Source organism: Choloepus didactylus, chromosome 7 (genome assembly GCF_015220235.1).
Source record: "Choloepus didactylus isolate mChoDid1 chromosome 7, mChoDid1.pri, whole genome shotgun sequence".
NCBI lineage: Eukaryota > Metazoa > Chordata > Mammalia > Pilosa > Megalonychidae > Choloepus > Choloepus didactylus.
The window spans coordinates 52,084,440-52,107,803 of NC_051313.1; the positions used below are offsets into that span (position 1 = coordinate 52,084,440).

Here is a 23,364-nt window from a genome sequence, read left to right on the forward strand (position 1 = left end):
CCTAGAGTATCTGATCCAGTAGATCTTAGGGTGGGGTCCTGAGGATTTGTGGGTCTGACAAGTTCCCAGGTATTATTGATGCTGCTGGTCAAGCGACCACACTTTGAGAACCACTGGAATAGAGTAAGGTGGTGGGAGAATTGAGTTATGACATGGCACCTGGTAGAACAGGTTCACCTCTAAAGGATCTGTGCCAGCATCTCTGTCATACCTCTTAAGACCATAGTTATGGTATAAATGATGATTTAATGCCAGGAAAACAGACTTATGTGGATAATAGATTAGTGTTGTTATTTTAGTTGGTTTTGTCATTTTGTTTTTAAATTTAATTGTATAATTTATTTTGCTTTTATAGTTATATAGAGCTATAAGGGTCATGAGTTTATTGAATTTTGTAAATGCATATGTTAGATTTACATTATAATAAAAATAATTTGTCATATTTGGAGGTCTAAAAAATATTTTCCTTTGAAAGGAAGAAATTCAAGTTTGTCATACTGTAGTTATAGAAATTAAAGGTTGAAACTATTCTCTTTTCTCCTTTTTTTTTCTGATAACATATATGCAACATAAAATTTCTCATTTTAAGTACTTTCAAGTGTTCAATTCAGTGGCATTAATTATATTCACAATTTTGTGCAATCACCAATACCATTCATTACCAAAATTTTTTCATCACTTCAAACAGAAACTCTGAATTAATTCCCCATTCCTCCTGTCCTCACCCCTTACCCCCAACCTATAATCTACTTTCTCTCTCTAATTTGCATATCTTAGTTATTTCATATAAGTTGAAATCATATAAGATCTGTCCTTTTGTGTCTGGCTTATTTTATTCAAGATGATGTCTTCAAGGTTCATCTACATGGTAGCATGTATCAGAGCTTCATGCCTTCTTACTGCTGAATAATATTCCATTGTATGTATGTACCATGTTTTGTTTATCCATTCATCTGCTGATGGACACTTGGGCTGTTTCCATCTATTGGTTATTATGAATAATGCTGCTATGAACATTGGCATGCAAGTGTCTGTTTGAGTCTCTGCTTTCAATTCTTTGGGGTATATACCTTGGAGTGGAATTGCCAGGTCACATAGTATATTCTATGTTTTACTTTTTGAGGAACACCCTGCGTGTTTGAGGAACACCCTGGTGTTTCCTGCACCATTTATATTCCCACCAACGTCATCTTCTACTTATTAAATATTTAAGAAGTTAACAAGTTTAAGTAGAAGACTTCACTAATTTTGATTTAAAGTGAAGGTGAGCCTGAATTAGAGAAAAATCTAAATTATATTTTAAAAAAAGACAGATTTGCTAACTTAATCATGACTAACAAAGGGTTGCTAGAAAGTAGATTTAATGCAGCCTTAACAGATAGCGACACTTAGTAAAGTGTTTCTTCTGACTATACGTCAGAACCACTTGTGGAATTTGAAACACCATAGATGCCAGTGGTCCCCTATTAAACCAGACACATTGAATCAGGGCTTCTGTATTTATTAAGTTCCACAAGTGATTCTTGTGCCTAAACCAGGTTAAGATGCCTGATTTAACACTAAGAGTTAGCATATAAATGAGTGCTACTAAAAGTGCTTTGAAAGTTTCTTGAAGAAGGTTCAACATTCTCTTGTATTCTCATTACAGCCTTGATTTGGGAACCCTCCTGTGTCTCAGTATTCTCATCTGTAAAATGAAAATAATATACTTCTGTAAAGATGTTTATTTTAAAAATAATTATCTATGATTGTTGTCAAGGATTAAAGCAGATAATGCATGCACAGCACTTAGAACAGGCCTGGCACATAGTCCTTGCTCAGTTAAAAAAAAACATTTTTTGTTGTTATTTCTTATGGAAACAACTAAACTTAAGTTATCTTGAGGCTGAGCTCTCCAAATTCACTGCCATCATGGTGGCTTTTAGCCACTTACTTTTTCTTTTTGTATATAAAGTTAAAACAATAGATAAGTAAAACTTAAATTGCAATATCAGTAAATGTTTCTGGACATTTCAATATTTTGGAGATGAGTAATTATTTTATATTTTTATTATCTTTGGCAATAGTTAAATGAATAAATATTCAGTAACTATTATAATGTAAGCCTGGTAATTATAATTAAATTGTTTAAATTTGATTATGGTCTATTGGAAAAGATATTTTGGGAAATGTTTTCTGTGACTTGTCTCTACAGATTTATCTATCTATTGATTTATTTCTGTTTCTATTATGGGCAAGTGATAGAGCAGGGATTCAGTAAATATTTTGCTGAATTTTGAGTGCTATTTAGCAAAGGACCTAAATCTAGTTTACAGCCATTGATGATCCCTGGACTATTAAGAGTTATAGGTGAGAAGATTGTGAACATGTAAAGAGGTCATGTACATGATATAAAACATTCCAATTTATAAATCACTTTCAAACACATGTTCTTATGTGATCATTGGATCTTGAATGAGGTAATGATTCTTTATATTTTTAGAAAAAACCTTTATTAATACTGTTAGCACTAATGAGTAAACTTAACTGAGGGTAGTTTTCTAAATTGGAATGTGCTTTTGAAAATCTTTCCTAATCCTCACCACATAAGCACCAAACAAAATAAAACACCTCTTTCTTCTAGTCTTCTCCATCTCTGTAAATGGCACCTTCATCACTCATGTAATCAAGGCAGAAGCCTGGCAGTTATTCCTCCTGCCCTTTTATCTTATTTTATTTTTTAATCTTTTAACAAAACTATATAGGGGGGTATAATGAATCCCTGTGTATCGGTCACCCAGATCTAATGATTGTCAACTAAGCAGCAAGTCTTGTTTAATCTAGACCAGGGCTTTTCTGCTTCAGCACTATCGGCATTTTAAGCTGGATAGTTTTTGTTGTGTCCTGTACGTTGTAGGAAGTTTAGCACATCCTTGGCTTTTACTCACTAGATGTCAATACATCTGGCCTTCAAAAATGTCTCCAGACATTTGTTAAATGTCTCCAGGGGTGCAAAATTGCCCCCATTTGAGAATCACATACATACCCTCATCTACTTCTCTCCTCCCATGGCAGTTATTTTTACATTTTCTCTCTGTCAACTTTAATATTTAATTCATTACTGTTTATATTTGAAAATGTATGTAATGAATCTGTCCGCTTCTACCCAGATCCACTGCTACTACCCTGATACGTTTCTATTCCTGATGCCCTCCGCTCTGGTTTAACACAGAAGTCAGCGATATTTTTAAATGTAAATTAGGTCATATCACTGCCTTGCTTTAAAAATGCCCCATGGCATTTCATTATACTTAGGATAAACTACCCAAACTTATTTGAATTATAAGGCTCTTGGTATGGTCTGTCCCATTTATTACGTTGCGCCTCCTCCCTGTGGCCCCTCATGTAATTTAAAAACAAAAGTGGTTAAATAACTTTATTACCTGATGTGCAAAATTTTGAATATGCTTTCAGAATATTCACTTATATTTTATATTTTTTCAGGTGTTATGAGTGTAATGAAAAATTATCAACACTTTGTAATAAGAAGGTTTTGGCCCAGATAGTTGATTTTCTCCAAAAACAAGTGTGTAAAGCACAAGCAAGTAAGTTAAATAATTGGTAAAGGAATTTGTATTAAAATACAATATTTCTTACTTCATATAATGAGTTTGTCTAAGAATACCTTAGATTTTACTGTGACATATCAACCTATAATTTGAGTAAGTGTGCCTGCATTTTTAGGTGGCACTCTTGTGATGTTTTCATTTTGTATACACAAGCCAATATGAAAAGTTGGAGTGTATAGTGAATAGATCATGAGCTTTGGAGTCGAACAGTCCAGAGTTTGAATTTAGACTCTACCACTTACTGTCCCTGTGGCTTTTATTCTTTAGTTTCCTTTCTTTGAAAATTAGGATGAGAATGGTATCTTTGGGGTTGTTGTGAGACTTAAGATAATATTTTTAAAGATTTAGAAATAGTGTATATAAAAATACTTGCATAGTGCCTGGCATATATTTACTAAATGTATGTTATTTATTATATAATTAATGCATTATATGCTTTGTTAACTAATTATAAACAACATATAATATATATTAATATAAATTGACAGTGTATAAGGAAGAAGTTTTTTTATTCAAAATACTAAGTGCCTACCACATGGTAGGTATATCCTCTCTAGTTGGTATGTAGTAGTAAAACAAAAATAGTTGTGGCTCTTGTTCTCTTGGTATTTACAGTATATTGGGGGAGACAGACAATGAAGTAATCAAATGTATAGTCAGAACATGAGGTAAGTACTACAAAGAAAAGGAACAGGCTGTAGTGATAGGTAACAACCGAGAGGTCCGAAAAGCCAATAGGGCTGGACCGTGGTTTGCTGGTGGATGCAGAAAGAGATGAAGTTGAGAGGTAGGTACGCAGGTCATGAAGGATATTGTAAAGAATCCATGATAAAGTATTTTTGTATTATGTGAAGTATAACTGGAAGTTATTAAGAGCATTTTAAGCAGGGTAGTAACCTGGTCATTTCATGGTTTTTGTTTGTTTGTTTTTTAATGAAGATGGCTCTCATTGCTAAATGGAGAGTAGACCATGGGGGGGGGGTGTGAAAAGTGCAGGTGGGAAGATCATTAATGAGGCTGAACTGGTTAATTTGGTAGGGCAGCTGAGAGACTAATATAGGCACTGGTGGGAAGTAGGTGGATTGAAGGGGACTTGAAATAGATTAGATGTGGTAGGGGAGGGAGAATGGGAGAACTCAAATATAAACCTTAGAATTTTGCTTGAGCAAGTAAGTGAATGGCAGTGAACGGCCCTGGTAAGTTTGAGATGCCTTTGAAGCAAAATTGTACTGTTTACTAGGTGGCATCAGAAACTGAAAAGTAATATAAAAATATAGTTGCCAGCTGTATTTTCTGTAGTCCAGTTTATAATTGTTTTTATTTGTTGTGGCTCTAATGACACAGTTATGGTGAAGAAATTGATTGGAAGAGGAACTAGAGGAGATAAACTCAGGCTCCTGGACAACAGAAGAAATGATTAATTTTATCATTCATTCAATAAACATTTATTGAATTTTTACTTTGGCCCAAACTTACTAATCATATCACCAACTCTGCTCGAATAAAGAACTAGGAAAATGTGATGGTGAAAGACATCTAAAAATTGAGGAACTAAAGTGTCTTAATGCTGTTTCCTGAAAATTGCACATTAAGTTTGTTGTGTTGACCATAATCAGAAAATACATAGGGATATGATGCGAAGGATGGTGAAAGTACAATTGTAGAAATTATTTTTCCTGTATCGTTTACCTGAGTTTCCCTGAGGTTAAGAAGAAAGCCAGTCTGATTCCATTTGATTTTATAGATCTTTCTTGAGTGTTTATTAAAAGAAGTATGCTAGGAGGAAGCATGGCATGGTATGGTAGAAAGATTCTGGGCTTTGAGTCAGGGAGTCTGGCATTCAAATTGGACTTTCAGTTACTAGCTACATGTCATTGGGCAGATTACAGTTTGAGCCTCAGTTTGCAATTTGAGCCTTTCGCCCTCTTTTCCAATGGTGTTTCAGGGAATTGAGATGGATAAGACAGTCTCTGCCCTTAAGGAACTTAAGATCTAAAAGAAGGGTGAAATGAAAACATAATGATAATGCAAGCAAAATATGATCAGTATTTTAAGGGATGCTTAAATTCTTTCTGATATTGAAAGAGAGTTGTAATGTTTGATTGGAATGATCTCACACGGAATCATGGATGAACTGACTTTTAAGCTGATCCTTAAAGGACAAACTCTGGTCAGGGAGAGATGAAAGAAGTCGTTTCAGGTGGCGGGAAGCACTAATGTGAGCCTTAATTGTGTTTTTGGAACCATGAGTAGCACCTGGAATTGTGGGAATCAGTCTCTTGAGGTAGTTTGAGGATGTGTAGAGCCTTCAGTGTTAGGGAGATACGTATTTCTGAATTAAAAGTTTCTCCAGAAACCCTGGGGGCAAAATGCTGTTTTCTTTTTTGTCCAAGCTACAGAATCTCTCAGGCAAGTTTGATTTAAAAAAAAAAAAATCCTGGAAATCAGATATGAAAGTTTCTATTGAGGTTTATATGAATATGGATGTGATTATGCAGCTATTTTAACTGATAATTTTGAAGACTGTAAATTATAAAAATGCCTGTATATGATAATTCAAAAAATGAAATTGCATGCATTGTATTTGGGTGGCAGGATAAGAATGATTTCTAAAAATTCTTTTTATATTTTTGTGCTAAGTAAAATTCATACCCCTGCTGAGAGGAAAGCTTGTCCTGTTATGCAGTGCCTAGGCTAATTTTGTGTCTAATACTTCTAGCACATCTTCTTTAATGTCTCGATTAATAGAAAACTGCTGGATTCTCATATCTGTTTCTGCATTTGGTCTTCTGCATTTGATATCATGTCATGTAGCCTTTGACAGCTGAGATGAATGAAAGTTAAAAAAGCAAATGACATAGGCATAGTATGAAAATACTTTTGACCTTAAGGACTCCAGAATGGGTGGTGGTGGTAGTCTTTAGACCACACTTTGAGAATGGCTGAACTAACATTTTCTGTCTCTCTAGAGTTCTCATGCTGTTTCTTGCCTTCAGCCTTATTTACCCTTTAAAGGTCAGCTTAAATCCTTCTAGGATGCCTTTCCAACCCCATGTCTTGTCTATGCACCACAATAGAATTGCTCTGTTTTGTGTTGTTTAGCTTTCATGTGTATGTATCCTGAGGACTGAACCCTGGCACATTCTTCTTGAACCTCATGTAGCTAGGCAGTGAATATTTGTCAAATTGAACTAAACTAGAATGTGATCAGTTTTCACTGAAGAAGTAGATAAGCTTTGCATTTTCACCAAACCACCAAAGACACTAGATATTAATAGCAACATTATTTCATTCGTTTATTCATTTTTAATATACTTTTTTTTTAAATTAGAGAAGTTATAGGCTTATAGAAAACCAAGCAGGAAATACAGGGTTCTTATGACTCCCCTTCCCCCATCAGCACATTGCTTTAGTGGGGTAGCTTTGTTACAGTTGATGGAAGAATATTATATTATAATCGTACTATTAACTATAGTCCATGGTTTACATTATGGTTCACTGTTTGTATTATACAGTCCTAAGGATTTTTTTTTTTAAATTTTATTCTAGTAACATATACAATCTAAAATTTTCCTTTTTTCCCACATTCAGATGTAAAATTCAGTGCTGTTAATTACATTCACAATGTTGTGCTACCATCCCCTCTTCATTGCCAAAACTTTTCCATCACCCCAAACAGAAATTCTCTACCAATTAAGCATTGACTCCCTAATCCCTATTCCACCGCAGCCCTTTGTAATCTGTATTCTATTTTCTGACTCTGTGAATTTGCTTATTCTAATTATTTCATGTCAGTGAGATCACACAGTATCTGTCCTTTTATGTCTGGCTTATTTCACCCAATGTGATGGCGTCAAGGTTCATCCATATTTTTTTCACATGTATCAGAACTTCATTCCTAATTATAGCTGAATAATATTCCATTGTGTGTATGTACCACATTTTGTTTATCCATTCATCTATTGATGGGCACTTGGGGTTGCTTCTATCTTTTGGCAATTGTGAATACTGCTGTGAACATCAGTGTGTGTTGTTTTCCTCATATCCTTTAGTTCTTTCTGCTTTCCTTTATGTCCTTGATTCTATTGAGGATCGTTTTTTTAAAAGTCTTTGTCCAGTAAGTCCAGAGTCTTGTCCTCTTTGTTGATGGTTTCTGGATTTTTGTCTTGTTTCTTTGGATGGGCCATTATTTCCTGTTTCTTTGTCTTGTGATCCTTTGTTGCACATAGTATATTTTAATATTTTTAACTGTTATAATGTTAACTCTGGGATTTAGTCTCTGAGCTGTCTGTTCCTTAAGTTTGTATTGAGCTAATGATATGATGGAGATTTCCTTGAGTGCCAAGAGCTAACAAAAACAACAAACCAATGCAAAAAGCACCTTTCATAGTCTTTGCAGATTGACTTTGTTTTGTCTGGAAGTTCTCTGTCAGAGTTTAATTCTGTTGAAGATCAGCGTGAGGTGAATGTGAAGTGCAGGGTCTCCTCTGTCTTATCTGAGCCTGCTGGAACCTGCTTTCTGGAGTTTTGAGGATGATGACTCTGTCAGTTCAAAGATTCTATGGGGGAATGGCATATTGGAGTGTCTTACTCTGTCATCTTTGTTCCAGTCATTCTTTTAGTATATTTGAGTTTCTTCCTTGTACCAGATGCTGTACTAGATTTTGGAGATGCAGTTGTGAATGGAACAGATCTACTTAATTCCTGTCATTACTCATCTTTTGGTTTAGTGAGGGTGTTTGGGCTCAGACGGAGTTCGTGAAAAACAAGGGCTGGTGCTACTGTGTGACTGGAAAACACGCCAGGCACAGAAGCAGACATAGATTTTTTGGTACTTAGGAACAGAAGAGGTTCTCTGGTGGTGGCCAGTACAGGGGGTTAGCACTCCGCTAGGGATGGTGGTGCAAGAAGTGATACATGATTTTAAAGGAAAGACATTTCATATAGTATGAGGACATCAGGACTTTAGTATAATCATCAAAGGGTCCTAAAGCCTGATGTTGTACTAAGATTAGTATTTAAGACTAAGACATGATCAATGCCGTTTTTACATCCGTGCTTACATTCATCCTTCTCTGGGGAGATTGTCTATTTTCTTGACCTTTGTCCTTGGCTAAAGCAGGTTTAAGAGAGGGTCTGGGCCCTGGGCTGCCACAGAGGGATGTGGACAAGTCATATTTCATCACTTTGTGATGGAGCAAGTACAAGAGACTATGGAGACTCTGCGTAGTAGTATCTAACCAAATTGTAGGAGCCAGGAAAATTTTATTAAGATGAATAGCCTCCTAAGTGGAGAGCTGAAGAATATCTGGAAGTTTAGGTAGACAAGAAGGGAAGTGATGTATGTTTTAGGCAGAGGGAATAGCTCATGGATGAAAGACCTTGATATGTTTCGGGGATTCTGTAGAGCTGAAAGGTTGAGTTTTATGGTATTGTAGGTGCTGAGAGGTGAGATACAAGAGATAAGTAGAAACAAATAGTGAAGGACCTTGTAAATTTAGAGTTTATCCTGAGGGTAGTGAGGAATCAGTGATAGGTTTTAGCAGAGAAGAGAATGATCAGCATTGCACTTAACATAGATTACTTGACTGTATAAGAATGCCTTTGTATGTATACCTGCCCCTTCATTTTGCTCATATAAGTTTATCGTATGGTTAAATAAAGATTTTTAAGGCTAATGGTTAACTGGAAGTTAGTGGATTTTGAGAATAAATGGAAGAATATTGTGTCAGCAAGTTTTTCCTTTTTTCCTTACTCTTTAAAAGAGTAAACTTTTTTTCAGCTGTAGAAATGGGCAGATTACATTAATACTACATGACTGATTTAGGTAATTGCATTAAGCAGTTGAAGGCCAGAGCCAGTTCCCAAAGGAATGCTTACAGCTGTGTAGATTTCACATCTGATGCTAGAATTTGCTTTTAAAACAAAACAAAACCTTCCCTCTTCTCCCTACCCACCCATACACATACCAGAAAACTAAAAACAAATAAAATTCCCAGTTAATGTAGAGGTCATATGTAATATAAGATTGGATAAGGGCAAGAAAATTTTTCTTGCAAGACTCACCCAGAAATAAAAGAAGGCTGATAAAGTAAGGCCAGTATTCTCTGAATGGTTCATGAGATAGTCCTGTAAATATTACATAAATATTCTAAAAATATTTGTAGTGTTCTACAAGGATTCCTGGTGAAATATACTGGTTTGCTTTTTGTGAACTAGACAGATGATGGACAATCCCACATTCTTTTCTAAACCAGTAAATTTGGCCCATAATTTTAATACTGGTGGGATGCTATTTTTAACAAGCATAACAACATAAAATATTCTGTTAAATTCATTAAGTTTATGCTCATGGTATACAAAAGACATATGAATTATGTTGGTTTTGATTTTATGAAGTATAAGTTTGCTGTAACTTTGTCTTGAAATAAGAAAGTAAATATATGGTTTTGATCAGAAACAATTTAACTAAGGATAAGTAATATTGTGCCCTTTTACAGTGTGAATTTGAATGTGATTTAATACTTAAAAAATTTTTTTTAAATGTAATATAGTTTGTTCTTCCATAAAGTGTCAGTCATGCTCCTAAGAAATTTGCATTTTCAAAAATAAGTAATAGTAGTTTTTTTCTGGGTATAAAAAAGGGTTAGGGGTAAAAAAGTTTTGGAAATTAGAAAAAAACAACTTTTTTTCCTGTGTGGATCTGTATCCCAGGTTCCTCACCTGAATCACAGGACACAGAAAATTATTTGAGGAGGGACTGTTTTCTCAGTTCTGCCAAGGATGGCACATAACTAGTAGCCTTCCAGATACATGGGCAGGAGTTAATTCATTGTGTGCAGTGGATTCTTAATTCTTTGGAGAAACCCTTTGAGAAGGGCTGCTATACACTATAAAGTAATAAAGCTATAAAACCATACACCAAACAAATCTAGTAATTGATGACATCCATCTTTTGCTCAAGAGTAATGGCTTTTTCTTCCATATCATTCACTAGCTTTTCTTTAGTGTCTTAAACTGTTAACATATTTATTAACCTTATTATGCATTATTGTATCAAACAGATAGTAGAATATAATAGCTAAGTATGTTGACTCAGAGGCCAGACTGCCTGGGTTTGAATCTCCTCTCTATCACGAACTATAGCTGTGTGCCTTGGTTTCATAATTTCTAAAATTAGGACCGTTTTCAGAGGTTGTAACTTAAGGGAGAGAGTGCTCTCAAACTCTTTCTGTAAGTAAGCAAACTGCAAAGTAAGTTTACTTCCCCAGTGCCTGTGGGAAAAGAGAGACATGCCGCTGTTGTCCTTCTGGTTTAACAAGGCAATTTACAAATATTTATACCTTTGAGAAAAAGTAATAGGACTTGGTGATGAATCCACTATTGGTTGTTTTTAACTTTCTTCCAAGAATGAACAAAGCTGCATTTCTGTGTACTATCTGTTTTATTTCCATATATTACATTTTCTAGAACTTATTGGCTACATTATAAACACATCTTAAATTTTGATTCAGTTATTGAATTGCCCTCTAGAATCATAAGATTATGGTTGACAAGGGCACCTGTTTTTCCATGTTAGTTTTGATTATAGTTTGTTTTTCTTCCCTATAATGAAGTTTTCAGTGTCTTTGTTGCCAGGTCTGTCAATTTTTCTGTAATGGTTTTTAGCCTTTGGAGTTATGCCTTGAAAGTTTTTTTACACTCCACGGTCATAGAGATATTCACCTAAAATTTTATACTACCTTAGGATTTTTTTTTTTTTACTATTATGATTTAACATCCTTAAACTTAGTTTAAAACAAAGGCAATTGTTGAATCTTTAAGTGTCGAAGTCATTTTTGGTGGGAAAATTTGAGGAATTTAAGATTAATTTGTAGATTATTTTAGCCAAGTTGTTGAAATGGAAGTTACAGGTTTTTGTCTTGTTTTTAAAAATTTTTGCTTTCCTGGTGCATCAGTCAGTTCTCTGTCTTGCAAGACCTGAGGTACGTACGAAACCTATGAGGTATACTCAGTTAACCAGCTACTGTTTGAGTTCTCAGATTATAGGCTTACAGATAAACCAAAGGATATAAAAGACCTTTAAAAATTCTATCTAGGTTGTCTGAAATTTTTATCTCAATGTTCTTTGCATCATAGGATCTATATTATTTTATTATGTAAATGTAATATCTGATGACACTGGGTAATATAGATGTGATAAGTAAGGTAGTTGATTAAATCCTGTTTACTAAAAGTGACCTTTAACCCTGAGATTCTGTGATTACTCTTTCTTAAAGTGAATATGATCTAAAATTTTTGCACTGTTCGATTGAGAAAGCTTTGTTGTCTCTAAAAACAGAATGATCAGTAATCATTCTCCATTAGAAGTAATAAATTGCATTTAATTAAAATACAGATACCAAAATTTCCCCCAAATCCGCAGAACTGGGACAGAACAGTCTTTTCAACAAATGGGGCTGGGAGAACTGGATAGCTATAACCAAAATAATGAAAGAGGACTCCTACCTCACACCCTTCACAAAAATTATCTCAAAGTGGATCAAAGACCTCAATATAAGAGACAGCACAGAGAGGTGGGGCAAGATGGCAGACTGGTGAGCTGTAAGTTTTAGTTACTCCTCCAGGAAAGTAGGTAGAAAGCCAGGAACTGCGTGGACTGGACACCACAGATCAATCTGTCTTTGGGCATACTTCATACAACACTCACGAAAATGTCGAACTGCTGAGATCAGCGAAATCTGTAAGTTTTTGCGGCCAGGGGACCCGCGCCCCTCCCTGCCAGGCTCAGTCCCGTGGGAGGAGGGGCTGCCAGCTCTGGGAAGGAGAAGGGAGAACTGCAGTGGTAGCCCTTCTCGGAAACTCATTCCACTGATCCATACTCCAACCATAGATAGACTGAGACCAGACACCAGAGAATCTGAGAGCAGCCAGCCCAGCAGAGAGGAGACAGGCATAGAAAAAAAAAAATAACACGAAAAACTCCAAAATAAAAGCAGAGGATTTTTGGAGTTCTGGCGAACACAGAAAGGGGAAGGGCGGAGCTCAGGCCTTGAGGCGCATATGCAAATCCCGAAGAAAAGCTGATCTCTCTGCCCTGTGGACCTTTCCTTAATGGCCCTGGTTGTTTGTCTATTAGCATTTCAATAACCCATTAGATCTCTGAGGAGGGCCCTGTTTTTTTTTGTTTTTTTTTTTTAATCCTTTTTTCTTTTTCTAAAACAATTATTCTAAGAAGCCCAATACAGAAAGATTCAAAGAATTGCAATTTCGGCACGTCAAGTCAAGAGCAGAACTAAGAGATCTCTGAGACAAAAGGCAATAATCCAGTGGCTGAGAAAATTCACTAAACACCACAACTTCCCAAGAAAAGTGGGGTGTCCGCTCACAGCCACCATCCTGGTGGACAGGAAACACTCCTGCCCATCGCCAGCCCCATAGCCCAGAGCTGCCCCAGACAACCCAGTGTGACGGAAGTGTTTCAAATAACAGGCACACACCACAAAACTGGGCGTGGACATTAGCCTTCCCTGCAACCTCAGCTGATTGTCCCAGAGCTGGGAAGGTGGAGCAGTGTGAATTAACAAAGCCCCATTCAGCCATCATTTGAGCAGACTGGGAGCCTTCCTACACAGCCCAGCAGCCCAGAACTGCCCTGAGGGGACGGCACTCACCTGTGACATAGCACAGTCATCCCTCAACAGAGGACCCGGGGTGCACAGCCTGGAAGAGGGGCCCACTTGCAAGTCTCAGGAGCCATACGCCAATACCAAAGACTTGTGGGTCAGTGGCAGAGACAAACTGTGGCAGGACTGAACTGAAGGATTAGACTATTGCAGCAGCTTTAAAACTCTAGGATCATCAGGGAGATTTGATTGTTAGGGCCACCCCCCCTCCCCGACTGCCCAGAAACTCGCCCTACATACAGGGCAGGCAACACCAACTACACACGCAAGCTTGGTACACCAATTGGGCCCCACAAGACTCACTCCCCCACTCACCAAAAAGGCTAAGCAGGGGAGAACTGGCTTGTGGAGAACAGGTGGCTCGTGGACGCCACCTGCTGGTTAGTTAGAGAAAGTGTACTCCACGAAGCTGTAGATCTGATAAATTAGAGATAAGGACTTCAATAGGTCTACAAACCCTAAAAGAACCCTATCAAGTTCAGCAAATGCCACGAGGCCAAAAACAACAGAAAATTATAAAGCATATGAAAAAACCAGACGATATGGATAACCCAAGCCCAAACACCCAAATCAAAAGACCAGAAGAGACACAGCACCTAGAGCAGCTACTCAAAGAACTAAAGATGAACAATGAGACCATAGTACGGGATATGAAGGAAATCAAGAAGACTCTAGAAGAGCATAAAGAAGACATTGCAAGACTAAATAAAAAAATGGATGATCTTATGGAAATTAAAGAAACTGTTGACCAAATTAAAAAGATTCTGGACACTCATAGTACAAGACTAGAGGAAGTTGAACAACGAATCAGTGACCTGGAAGATGACAGAATGGAAAATGAAAGCATAAAAGAAAGAATGGGGAAAAAAATTGAAAAAATCGAAATGGACCTCAGGGATATGATAGATAATATGAAACGTCCAAATATAAGACTCATTGGTGTCCCAGAAGGGGAAGAAAAGGGTAAAGGTCTAGGAAGAGTATTCAAAGAAATTGTTGGGGAAAACTTCCCAAATCTTCAAAACAACATAAATACACAAATCATAAATGCTCAGCGAACTCCAAATAGAATAAATCCAAATAAACCCACTCCAAGACATATACTGATCACACTGTCAAACACAGAAGAGAAGGAGCAAGTTCTGAAAGCAGCAAGAGAAAAGCAATTCACCACATACAAAGGAAACAGCATAAGACTAAGTAGTGACTACTCAGCAGCCACCATGGAGGCGAGAAGGCAGTGGCACGATATATTTAAAATTCTGAGTGAGAAAAATTTCCAGCCAAGAATACTTTATCCAGCAAAGCTCTCCTTCAAATTTGAGGGAGAGATTAAATTTTTCACAGACAAACAAATGCTGAGAGAATTTGCTAACAAGAGACCTGCCCTACTGGAGATACTAAAGGGAGCCCTAGAGACAGAGAAACAAAGAAAGGACAGAGAGACTTGGTGAAAGGTTCAGTACTAAAGAGATTTGGTATGGGTACAATAAAGGATATTAATAGAGAGAGGGAAAAATATGGCAAACATAAACCAAAGGATAAGATGGCCGATTCAAGAAATGCCTTCACGGTTTTAACGTTGAATGTAAATGGATTAAACTCCCCAATTAAAAGATATAGATTCGCAGAATGGATCAAAAAAAATGAACCATCAATATGTTGCATACAAGAGACTCATCTTAGACACAGGGACACAAAGAAACTGAAAGTGAAAGGATGGGAGAAAAATATTTCATGCAAGCTACAGCCAAAAGAAAGCAGGTATAGCAATATTAATCTCAGATAAAATAGACTTCAAATGCAGGGATGTTTTGAGAGACAAAGAAGGCCACTACATACTAATAAAAGGGGCAATTCAGCAAGAAGAAATAACAATCGTAAATGTCTATGCACCCAATCAAGGTGCCACAAAATACATGAGAGAAACACTGGCAAAACTAAAGGAAGCAATTGATGTTTCCACAATAATTGTGGGAGACTTCAACACATTACTCTCTCCTATAGATAGATCAACCAGACAGAAGACCAATAAGGAAATTGAAAACCTAAACAATCTGATAAATGAATTAGATTAACAGACATATACAGGACATTACATCCCAAATCACCAGGATACACATACTTTTCTAGTGCTCACGGAACTTTCTCCAGAATAGATCATATGCTGGGACATAAAACAAGCCTCAATAAATTTAAAAAGTTTGAAATTATTCAAAGCACATTCTCTGACCACAATGGAATACAATTAGAAGTCAATAACCATCAGAGACTTAGAAAAATCACAAATACCTGGAGGTTAAACAACACACTCCTAAACAATCAGTGGGTTAAAGAAGAAATAGCAAGAGAAATTGCTAAATATATAGAGACGAATGAAAATGAGAACACAAACATACCAAAACCTATGGGATGCAGCAAAAGCAGTGCTAAGGGGGAAATTTATAGCACTAAACGCATATATTAAAAAGGAAGAAAGAGCCAAAATCAAAGAACTAATGGATCAACTGAAGAAGCTAGAAAATGAACAGCAAACCAATCCTAAACCAAGTAGAAGAAAAGAAATAACAAGGATTAAAGCAGAAATAAATGACATAGAGAACAAAAAAACAAGAGAGGATAAATATCACCAAAGTTGGTTCTTTGAGAAGATCAACAAGATTGACAAGCCCCTAGCTAGACTGACAAAATCAAAAAGAGAGAAGACCCATATAAACAAAATAATGAATGAAAAAGGTGACATAACTGCAGATCCTGAAGAAATTAAAAAAATTATAAGAGGATATTATGAACAACTGTATGGCAACAAACTGGACAATGTAGAAGAAATGGACAATTTCCTGGAAACATATGAACAACCTAGACTGACCAGAGAAGAAATAGAAGACCTCAACCAACCCATCACAAGCAAAGAGATCCAATCAGTCATCAAAAATCTTCCCACAAATAAATGCCCAGGGCCAGATGGCTTCACAGGGGAATTCTACCAAACTTTCCAGAAAGAACTGACACCAATCTTACTCAAACTCTTTCAAAACATTGAAGAAAATGGAACACTACCTAACTCATTTTATGAAGCTAACATCAATCTAATACCAAAACCAGGCAAAGATGCTACAAAAAAGGAAAACTACCGGCCAATCTCCCTAATGAATATAGATGCAAAAATCCTCAACAAAATACTTGCAAATCGAATCCAAAGACACATTAAAAAAATGATACACCATGACCAAGTGGGGTTCATTCCAGGCATGCAAGGATGGTTCAACATAAGAAAAACAATCAATGTATTACAACACATTAAAAACTCGAAAGGGAAAAATCAATTTATCATCTCAATAGATGCTGAAAAAGCATTTGACAAAATCCAACATCCCTTTTTGATAAAAACACTTCAAAAGGTAGGAATTGAAGGAAACTTCCTCAACATGATAAAGAGCATATATGAAAAACCCACAGCCAGCATAGTACTCAATGGTGAGAGACTGAAGGCCTTCCCTCTAAGATCAGGAACAAGACAAGGATGCCCGCTGTCACCACTGTTATTCAACATTGTGCTGGAAGTGCTAGCCAGGGCAATCCGGCAAGACAAAGAAATAAAAGGCATCCAAATTGGAAAAGAAGAAGTAAAACTGTCATTGTTTGCAGATGATATGATCTTATATCTAGAAAACCCTGAGAAATCAACGATACACCTACTAGAGCTAATAAACAAATTTAGCAAAGTAGCGGGATACAAGATTAATGCACATAAGTCAGTAATGTTTCTATATGCTAGAAATGAACAAACTGAAGAGACACTCAAGAACAAGATACCATTTTCAATAGCAACTAAAAAAATCAAGTACCTAAGAATAAAGTTAACCAAAGATGTAAAAGACCTATACAAAGAAAACTACATAACTCTACTAAAAGAAATAGAAGGGGACCTTAAAAGATGGAAAAATATTCCATGTTCATGGATAGGAAGGCTAAATGTCATTAAGATGTCAATTCTACCCAAACTCATCTACAGATTCAATGCAATCCCAATCAAAATTCCAACAACCTACTTTGCAGACTTGGAAAAGCTAGTTATCAAATTTATTTGGAAAGGGAAGATGCCACGAATTGCCAAAGACACTCTAAAAAAGAAAAACGAAGTGGGAGGACTTACACTCCCTGACTTTGAAGCTTATTATAAAGCCACAGTTGCCAAAACAGCATGGTACTGGCACAAAGATAGACATATAGATCAATGGAATCGAATTGAGAATTCAGAGATAGACCCTCAGATCTATGGCCGACTGATCTTTGATAAGGCCCCCAAAGTCACTGAACTGAGCCATAATGGTCTTTTCAACAAATGGGGCTGGGAGAGTTGGATATCCATATCCAAAAGAATGAAAGAGGACCCCTACCTCACCCCCTACACAAAAATTAACTCAAAATGGACCAAAGATCTCAATATAAAAGAAAGTACCATAAAACTCCTAGAAGATAATGTAGGAAAACATCTTCAAGACCTTGTATTAGGCGGCCACTTCCTAGACTTTACACCCAAAGCACAGGCAACAAAAGAGAAAATAGATAAATGGGAACTCCTCAAGCTTAGAAGTTTCTGCACCTCAAAGGAATTTCTCAAAAAGGTAAAGAGGCAGCCAACTCAATGGGAAAAAATTTTTGGAAACCATGTATCTGACAAAAGACTGATATCTTGCATATACAAAGAAATCCTACAACTCAATGACAATAGTACAGACAGCCCAATTATAAAATGGGCAAAAGATATGAAAAGACAGTTCTCTGAAGAGGAAATACAAATGGCCAAGAAACACATGAAAAAATTTTCAGCTTCACTAGCTATTAGAGAGATGCAAAGTAAGACCACAATGAGATACCATCTAACACCGGTTAGAATGGCTGCCATTAAACAAACAGGAAACTACAAATGCTGGAGGGGATGTGGAGAAATTGGAACTCTTATTCATTGTTGGTGGGACTGTATAATGGTTCAGCCACTCTGGAAGTCAGTCTGGCAGTTCCTTAGAAAACTAGATATAGAGCTACCATTCGATCCAGCGATTGCACTTCTCGGTATATACCCGGAAGATCGGAAAGCAGTGACACGAACAGATATCTGCACGCCAATGTTCATAGCAGCATTATTCACAATTGCCAAAAGATGGAAACAACCCAAATGTCCTTCAACAGATGAGTGGATAAATAAAATGTGGTATATACACACGATGGAATACTACACGGCAGTAAGAAGGAACGATCTCGTGAAACATATGACAACATGGATGAACCTTGAAGACATAATGCTGAGCGAAATAAGCCAGGCACAGAAAGAGAAATATTATATGCTACCACTAATGTGAACTTTGAAAAATGTAAAACAAATGGTTTATAATGTAGAATGTAGGGGAACTAGCAGTAGAGAGCAATTAAGGAAGGGGGAACAATATTCCAAGAAGAACAGATAAGCTATTTAACGTTCTGGGGATGCCCAGAAATGACTATGGTCTGTTAATTTCTGATGGATATAGTAGGAACAAGTTCACAGAAATGTTGCTATATTATGTAACTTTCTTGGGGTAAAGTAGGAACATGTTGGAAGTTAAGCAGTTATCTTAGGTTAGTTGTCTTTTTCTTACTCCCTTGTTATGGTCTCTTTGAAATGTTCTTTTATTGTATGTTTGTTTTCTTTTTAACTTTTTTTTTTGATACAGTTGATTTAAAAAAGAAGGGAAAGTTAAAAAAAAAAAAAAAAGAAAAAAGAAAAACAAGGAAAAATAAAAAAGATGTAGTGCCCCCTTGAGGAGCCTGTGGAGAATGCAGGGGTGTTCGCCTACCCCACCTCCATGGTTGCTAACATGACCACAGACATAGGGGACTGGTGGTTTGATGGGTTGAGCCCTCTACCATAAGTTTTACCCTTGGGAAGACGGTTGCTGCAAAGGAGAGGCTAGGCCTCCCTATATTTGTGCCTAAGAGTCTCCTTCCGAATGCCTCTTTGTTGCTCAGATGTGGCCCCCTCTCTCTGGCTAAGTGAAATCAACTTGAAAGGTGAAATCACTGCCTTCCCCCCTGCGTGGGATCAGCCACCCAGGGGAGTGAATCTCCCTGGCAACGTGGAATATGACTCCCGGGGAGGAATGTAGACCTGGCATCGTGGGATGGAGAACATCTTCTTGACCAAAAGGGGGATGTGAAAGGAAATGAAATAAGCTTCAGTGGCAGAGAGATTCCAAAACGAGCCGAGAGATCACTCTGGTGGGCACTCTTACGCACACTTTAGACAACCCTTTTTAGGTTCTAAAGAATTGGGGTAGCTGGTGGTGGATACCTGAAACTATCAAACTACAACCCAGAACCCATGAATCTCAAAGACAGTTGTATAAAAATGTAGCTTATGAGGGGTGACAAAGGGATTGGGAAAGCCATAAGGACCAAACTCCACTTTGTCTAGTTTATGGATGGATGTGTAGAAAAGTAGGGGAAGGAAACAAACAGACAAAGGTACCCAGTGTTCTTTTTTACTTCAGTTGCTCTTTTTCACTCTAATTATTATTCTTGTTATTTGTGTGTGTGTGCTAATGAAGGTGTCAGGGATTGATTTAGGTGATGAATGTACAACTATGTAATGGTACTGTAAACAATCGAAAGTACAATTTGTTTTGTATGACTGCGTGGTATGTGAATATATCTCAATAAAGTGATGGTTAAAAAAAAAAAAGAGACAGCACAATAAACCCTTAGAAGATAATATAGGAACTTCAAGATTCAATATAGGAGGTAGCTCCTTAGACCTTACACATAAAGCACAAGAAAAGAACAAAAAAAAGATAAATGGGAACTCGTCAAAATCAAAAGCTCTGTGCCTCAAAAAACTGTCGAAAGAGTGAAGAGGTAGCCAATTCAGTGGGAGAAAATATTTGGAAAGCATGTATCTGATAAGAGACTGATATCCTGCATATATAAAGAAATCCTATTACTCAACAATAGTAGTCCAACAGCCCAATTATAAAATGGGCAAAGGATATGAAAAGGTATTTTTCTGAAGAGGAAATACAAATTGCTAAAAAAAACAAAAAATGTTCACCTTTACTAGCTGTTAGGGAGATGCAAATCAAAAGCCCAATGAAATACCATCTCATACAGTAAGAATGGCTGCCATTAAACAAACAGGAAACAGTAAATGCTGGAGAGGATGTAGATAAATTGGAGCTCTTATTTATTGCTAGTGGGAATGTATAATGGTACAGCTGCTATGGAAGACAGTCCTGTGGTTTCTCTGAAAACTAGATTATCAAGTTACCCTACGATCCAGCAATTCCACTTCTTGGTATATACTCAGAAGATTTGAAAGCAGTGACATGAATAGACATTTGTACACCAATGTTCATAGCAGCATTGTTCACAATTGCCAAGAGATGGAAACAATCCAAGTGTCCTTCAACAGACAAGTGGATAAACAAAAGGTGTATATACATATGATGGAATACTATGCAGCAATAAGAAGGAACAAGGTCCTTAAACATATGACAACACAGATGATCCTTAATGATATAATGCTGAGTGAAATAAGTCAGACGCAAAAGGAGAGATGTTGTATGTTATCACTTCTATGAACTCTTTGAACAATGTGAAATCAATGTCTTATAAAACATTGGGGACCTAGTGATAGAAAGAAGCTAGTGAGGGGGAATGATAATCTATATATTCAGATATGTTAATGAAGGTGAATTCAAAGGTATGGGAATAGATAGGGGTGATGACTGTTTGTTTATGGGATTGTAAGTATCAGAGCTGTATTGATGGCAACTAGGATAGAAAGGGCTTGTTTAAAGGCATGTTTCCCACAGACCAGCACCACAAATATTGGTAGGTGCTTGCATGATAAACTTCTAAGGTATGACACTAGCACAGAGAGCTGAAAACAGAAGGATATATGGGAAAAAATCTATCTGTTGCCTATTAGGGACTATGATTAATAGGAATACCATACTAGTACCACACAAATACTAGGGACGAATAATTAAGGGCTGAAGAAAGCTATGAGGTGTTTTGGGAATTGTTTAAAATAGAGGGTGATGAGGATTTTACAACTAAGTGATTATAATGTGACATAGGGATGGATTATCGTGGACATAACATATGCTATGTGAATTTAGGAACCCCCTACTTTATAAGTGAAGTCCTCAATCTTGAGGCTTGCTCAGGTAAAACTGATAGTTGTAAAGGGGAGGCTAAGCCCACCTATAATTATGCCTAGGAGTCACCTCCAGAGAACGTCTTTTGTTGCTCAAATGGAGACTTTCTCTCTCTAAGCCTAACGCTGCAAGTAAATTCATCACTCTCCCCTCAACATGGGACAAGATCCCTCAGATGTATGAGTCTTCCTGGTGATGTGGGACACAGATTCCGGGAATGAGCCTGACCCTGCCATCGAGGGATTGAAAATGCCTTTTTGACCAAAGAGGGAGGTGGGGGGAAGAATGGCAACAAAATAAGGTTTCAGTGGCTAAGAGAATTCAGATGGAGTCAAGAGGCTGTCCTGGAGGTTACTCCTATGTAAGCTTCAATTAAATGTGCCAAATGACCACAATATGATAAGCCCATGTCAACAGTAGTCCTCAAAACCTTCAAGTATACCTGAATCCCAGCTGAGACTCCGTAAACGTTTCACTCACTATGTTTATTCTTCAGAAACATAAATCCTTTAGGGAACTCCTATGCCAGCTAAGTCCCAAAACCCAGAGGCAACAGCCTCTTCAAGAACATGAATCAGAAGCGTCCCCTTTTCCCATAATGTTGACACCACTTTTCAACATGAACAAGTTAGGGTGGTCACTGCCTAGACATCCCTGAAGATCGGAAAGTGATTAAACTAGATGAAGGGGTAGCAACAGAGAAGATGGAATTTAACAAAGGATTATGAATACTGAATCTCTATATAATTTTCTTTTTCTTAAGTTGCTAAGGTATTAGAATAGCTAGAAGGAAAGAATTGAAATGGCAGAACTCTGACTCATAGCACCCTTTGAAATCTGTTTTATAGCCACTTGTTAAATTGTAATTTGAAGCTATCACTTTTTTGTATGTATGTTATATTTCACATTAAGGAAATAACTGAAACTATGGTATTGTTAAGTTATAACAACTTTGGAAATTTTCTACATAGCTACTTGTTAAATCATACTTTGAAAGATATTTTGTTTTTGTATTCATGTTATATTTCACAATAAGGAAATAACTGGATCTGGAACTGTAACCCATAGTATTCTTTGAAATTTGCTAACTACTTGTTAAATTGCAGTTGGAAAGTTATTACTTTTATGTATATATATTATATTCTACAATAAAAAATATGATTAAAATACACATACCTGCTTATATTTCAAATAATTGAGAGGCTGTTTCAGGCACCTCTATTTTAAACCAGAATCTTAAACTGTCAATGACTGTAATTTTGCTTAGTAAATGTATTACAGGTATACTTAGTTTTTAAAAGCCTGACTTGGATACTGTTATCATAAAGTTAAGGCTTAATATCCCTGTGTTGTAGAATCAGTTTCATATACTGCAGTCACAGACCCTAAGCATTTAAGTATAATTATAGATAGTGTTACAGTACCTTACACACAGTAGACATTTGATAAATCAATTGAATTTGAATTATTACAGTTTATAAATGTGCTTAGTAAATTTTTTTAAAAACTTGCACTTTAAATAAAACACTTAAATGGTCTTAGAAAATGTCATTCTATTTTCTAGCTAAATTGTCTAATTTGCTTAATATTCAAGACTAATAGCATAATTAATTTTGAATATTTTCTCACAGACTTACATATAAAAGCCAACAAATAGACCCTTTCCACTTGTGTGAAGTGCCCATTTAAGCATGAAATAAAATATTTTTATTGCTGTTGCCCTGTGGGTATGTTCTTTCTGGCAGTGCTGTCTGTATTTGGTGGCTATGCATGGAGAGCCAGGTGGTGCTGAAAAGCATAGCACAGTGAAGCGTGGATATATCTGAGTTCGACATTTGTCATCCCTTACTGCTGAAGGGAAGGAGAAAATCT

General features: G+C 36.6%; 1 protein-coding gene across 6 annotated transcripts in view; it reads left to right on the plus strand.

The window, feature by feature from the left end:
• USP45 (ubiquitin specific peptidase 45) overlaps positions 1-23,364 on the plus strand; it is a 111,864-nt gene that overhangs the window by 26,293 nt on the left and 62,207 nt on the right. For all 6 annotated transcript variants that reach the window (XR_005217945.1, XR_005217946.1, XR_005217948.1 and 3 more), the window contains exon 5: positions 3,484-3,584. Coding sequence is in view for 3 of the 6 variants with exons in the window: in XM_037843610.1 (XP_037699538.1) it covers positions 3,484-3,584 (101 nt within the window). In the remaining 3 variants the exon portion in view is untranslated. The remainder of the gene's footprint in view (positions 1-3,483; positions 3,585-23,364) is intronic.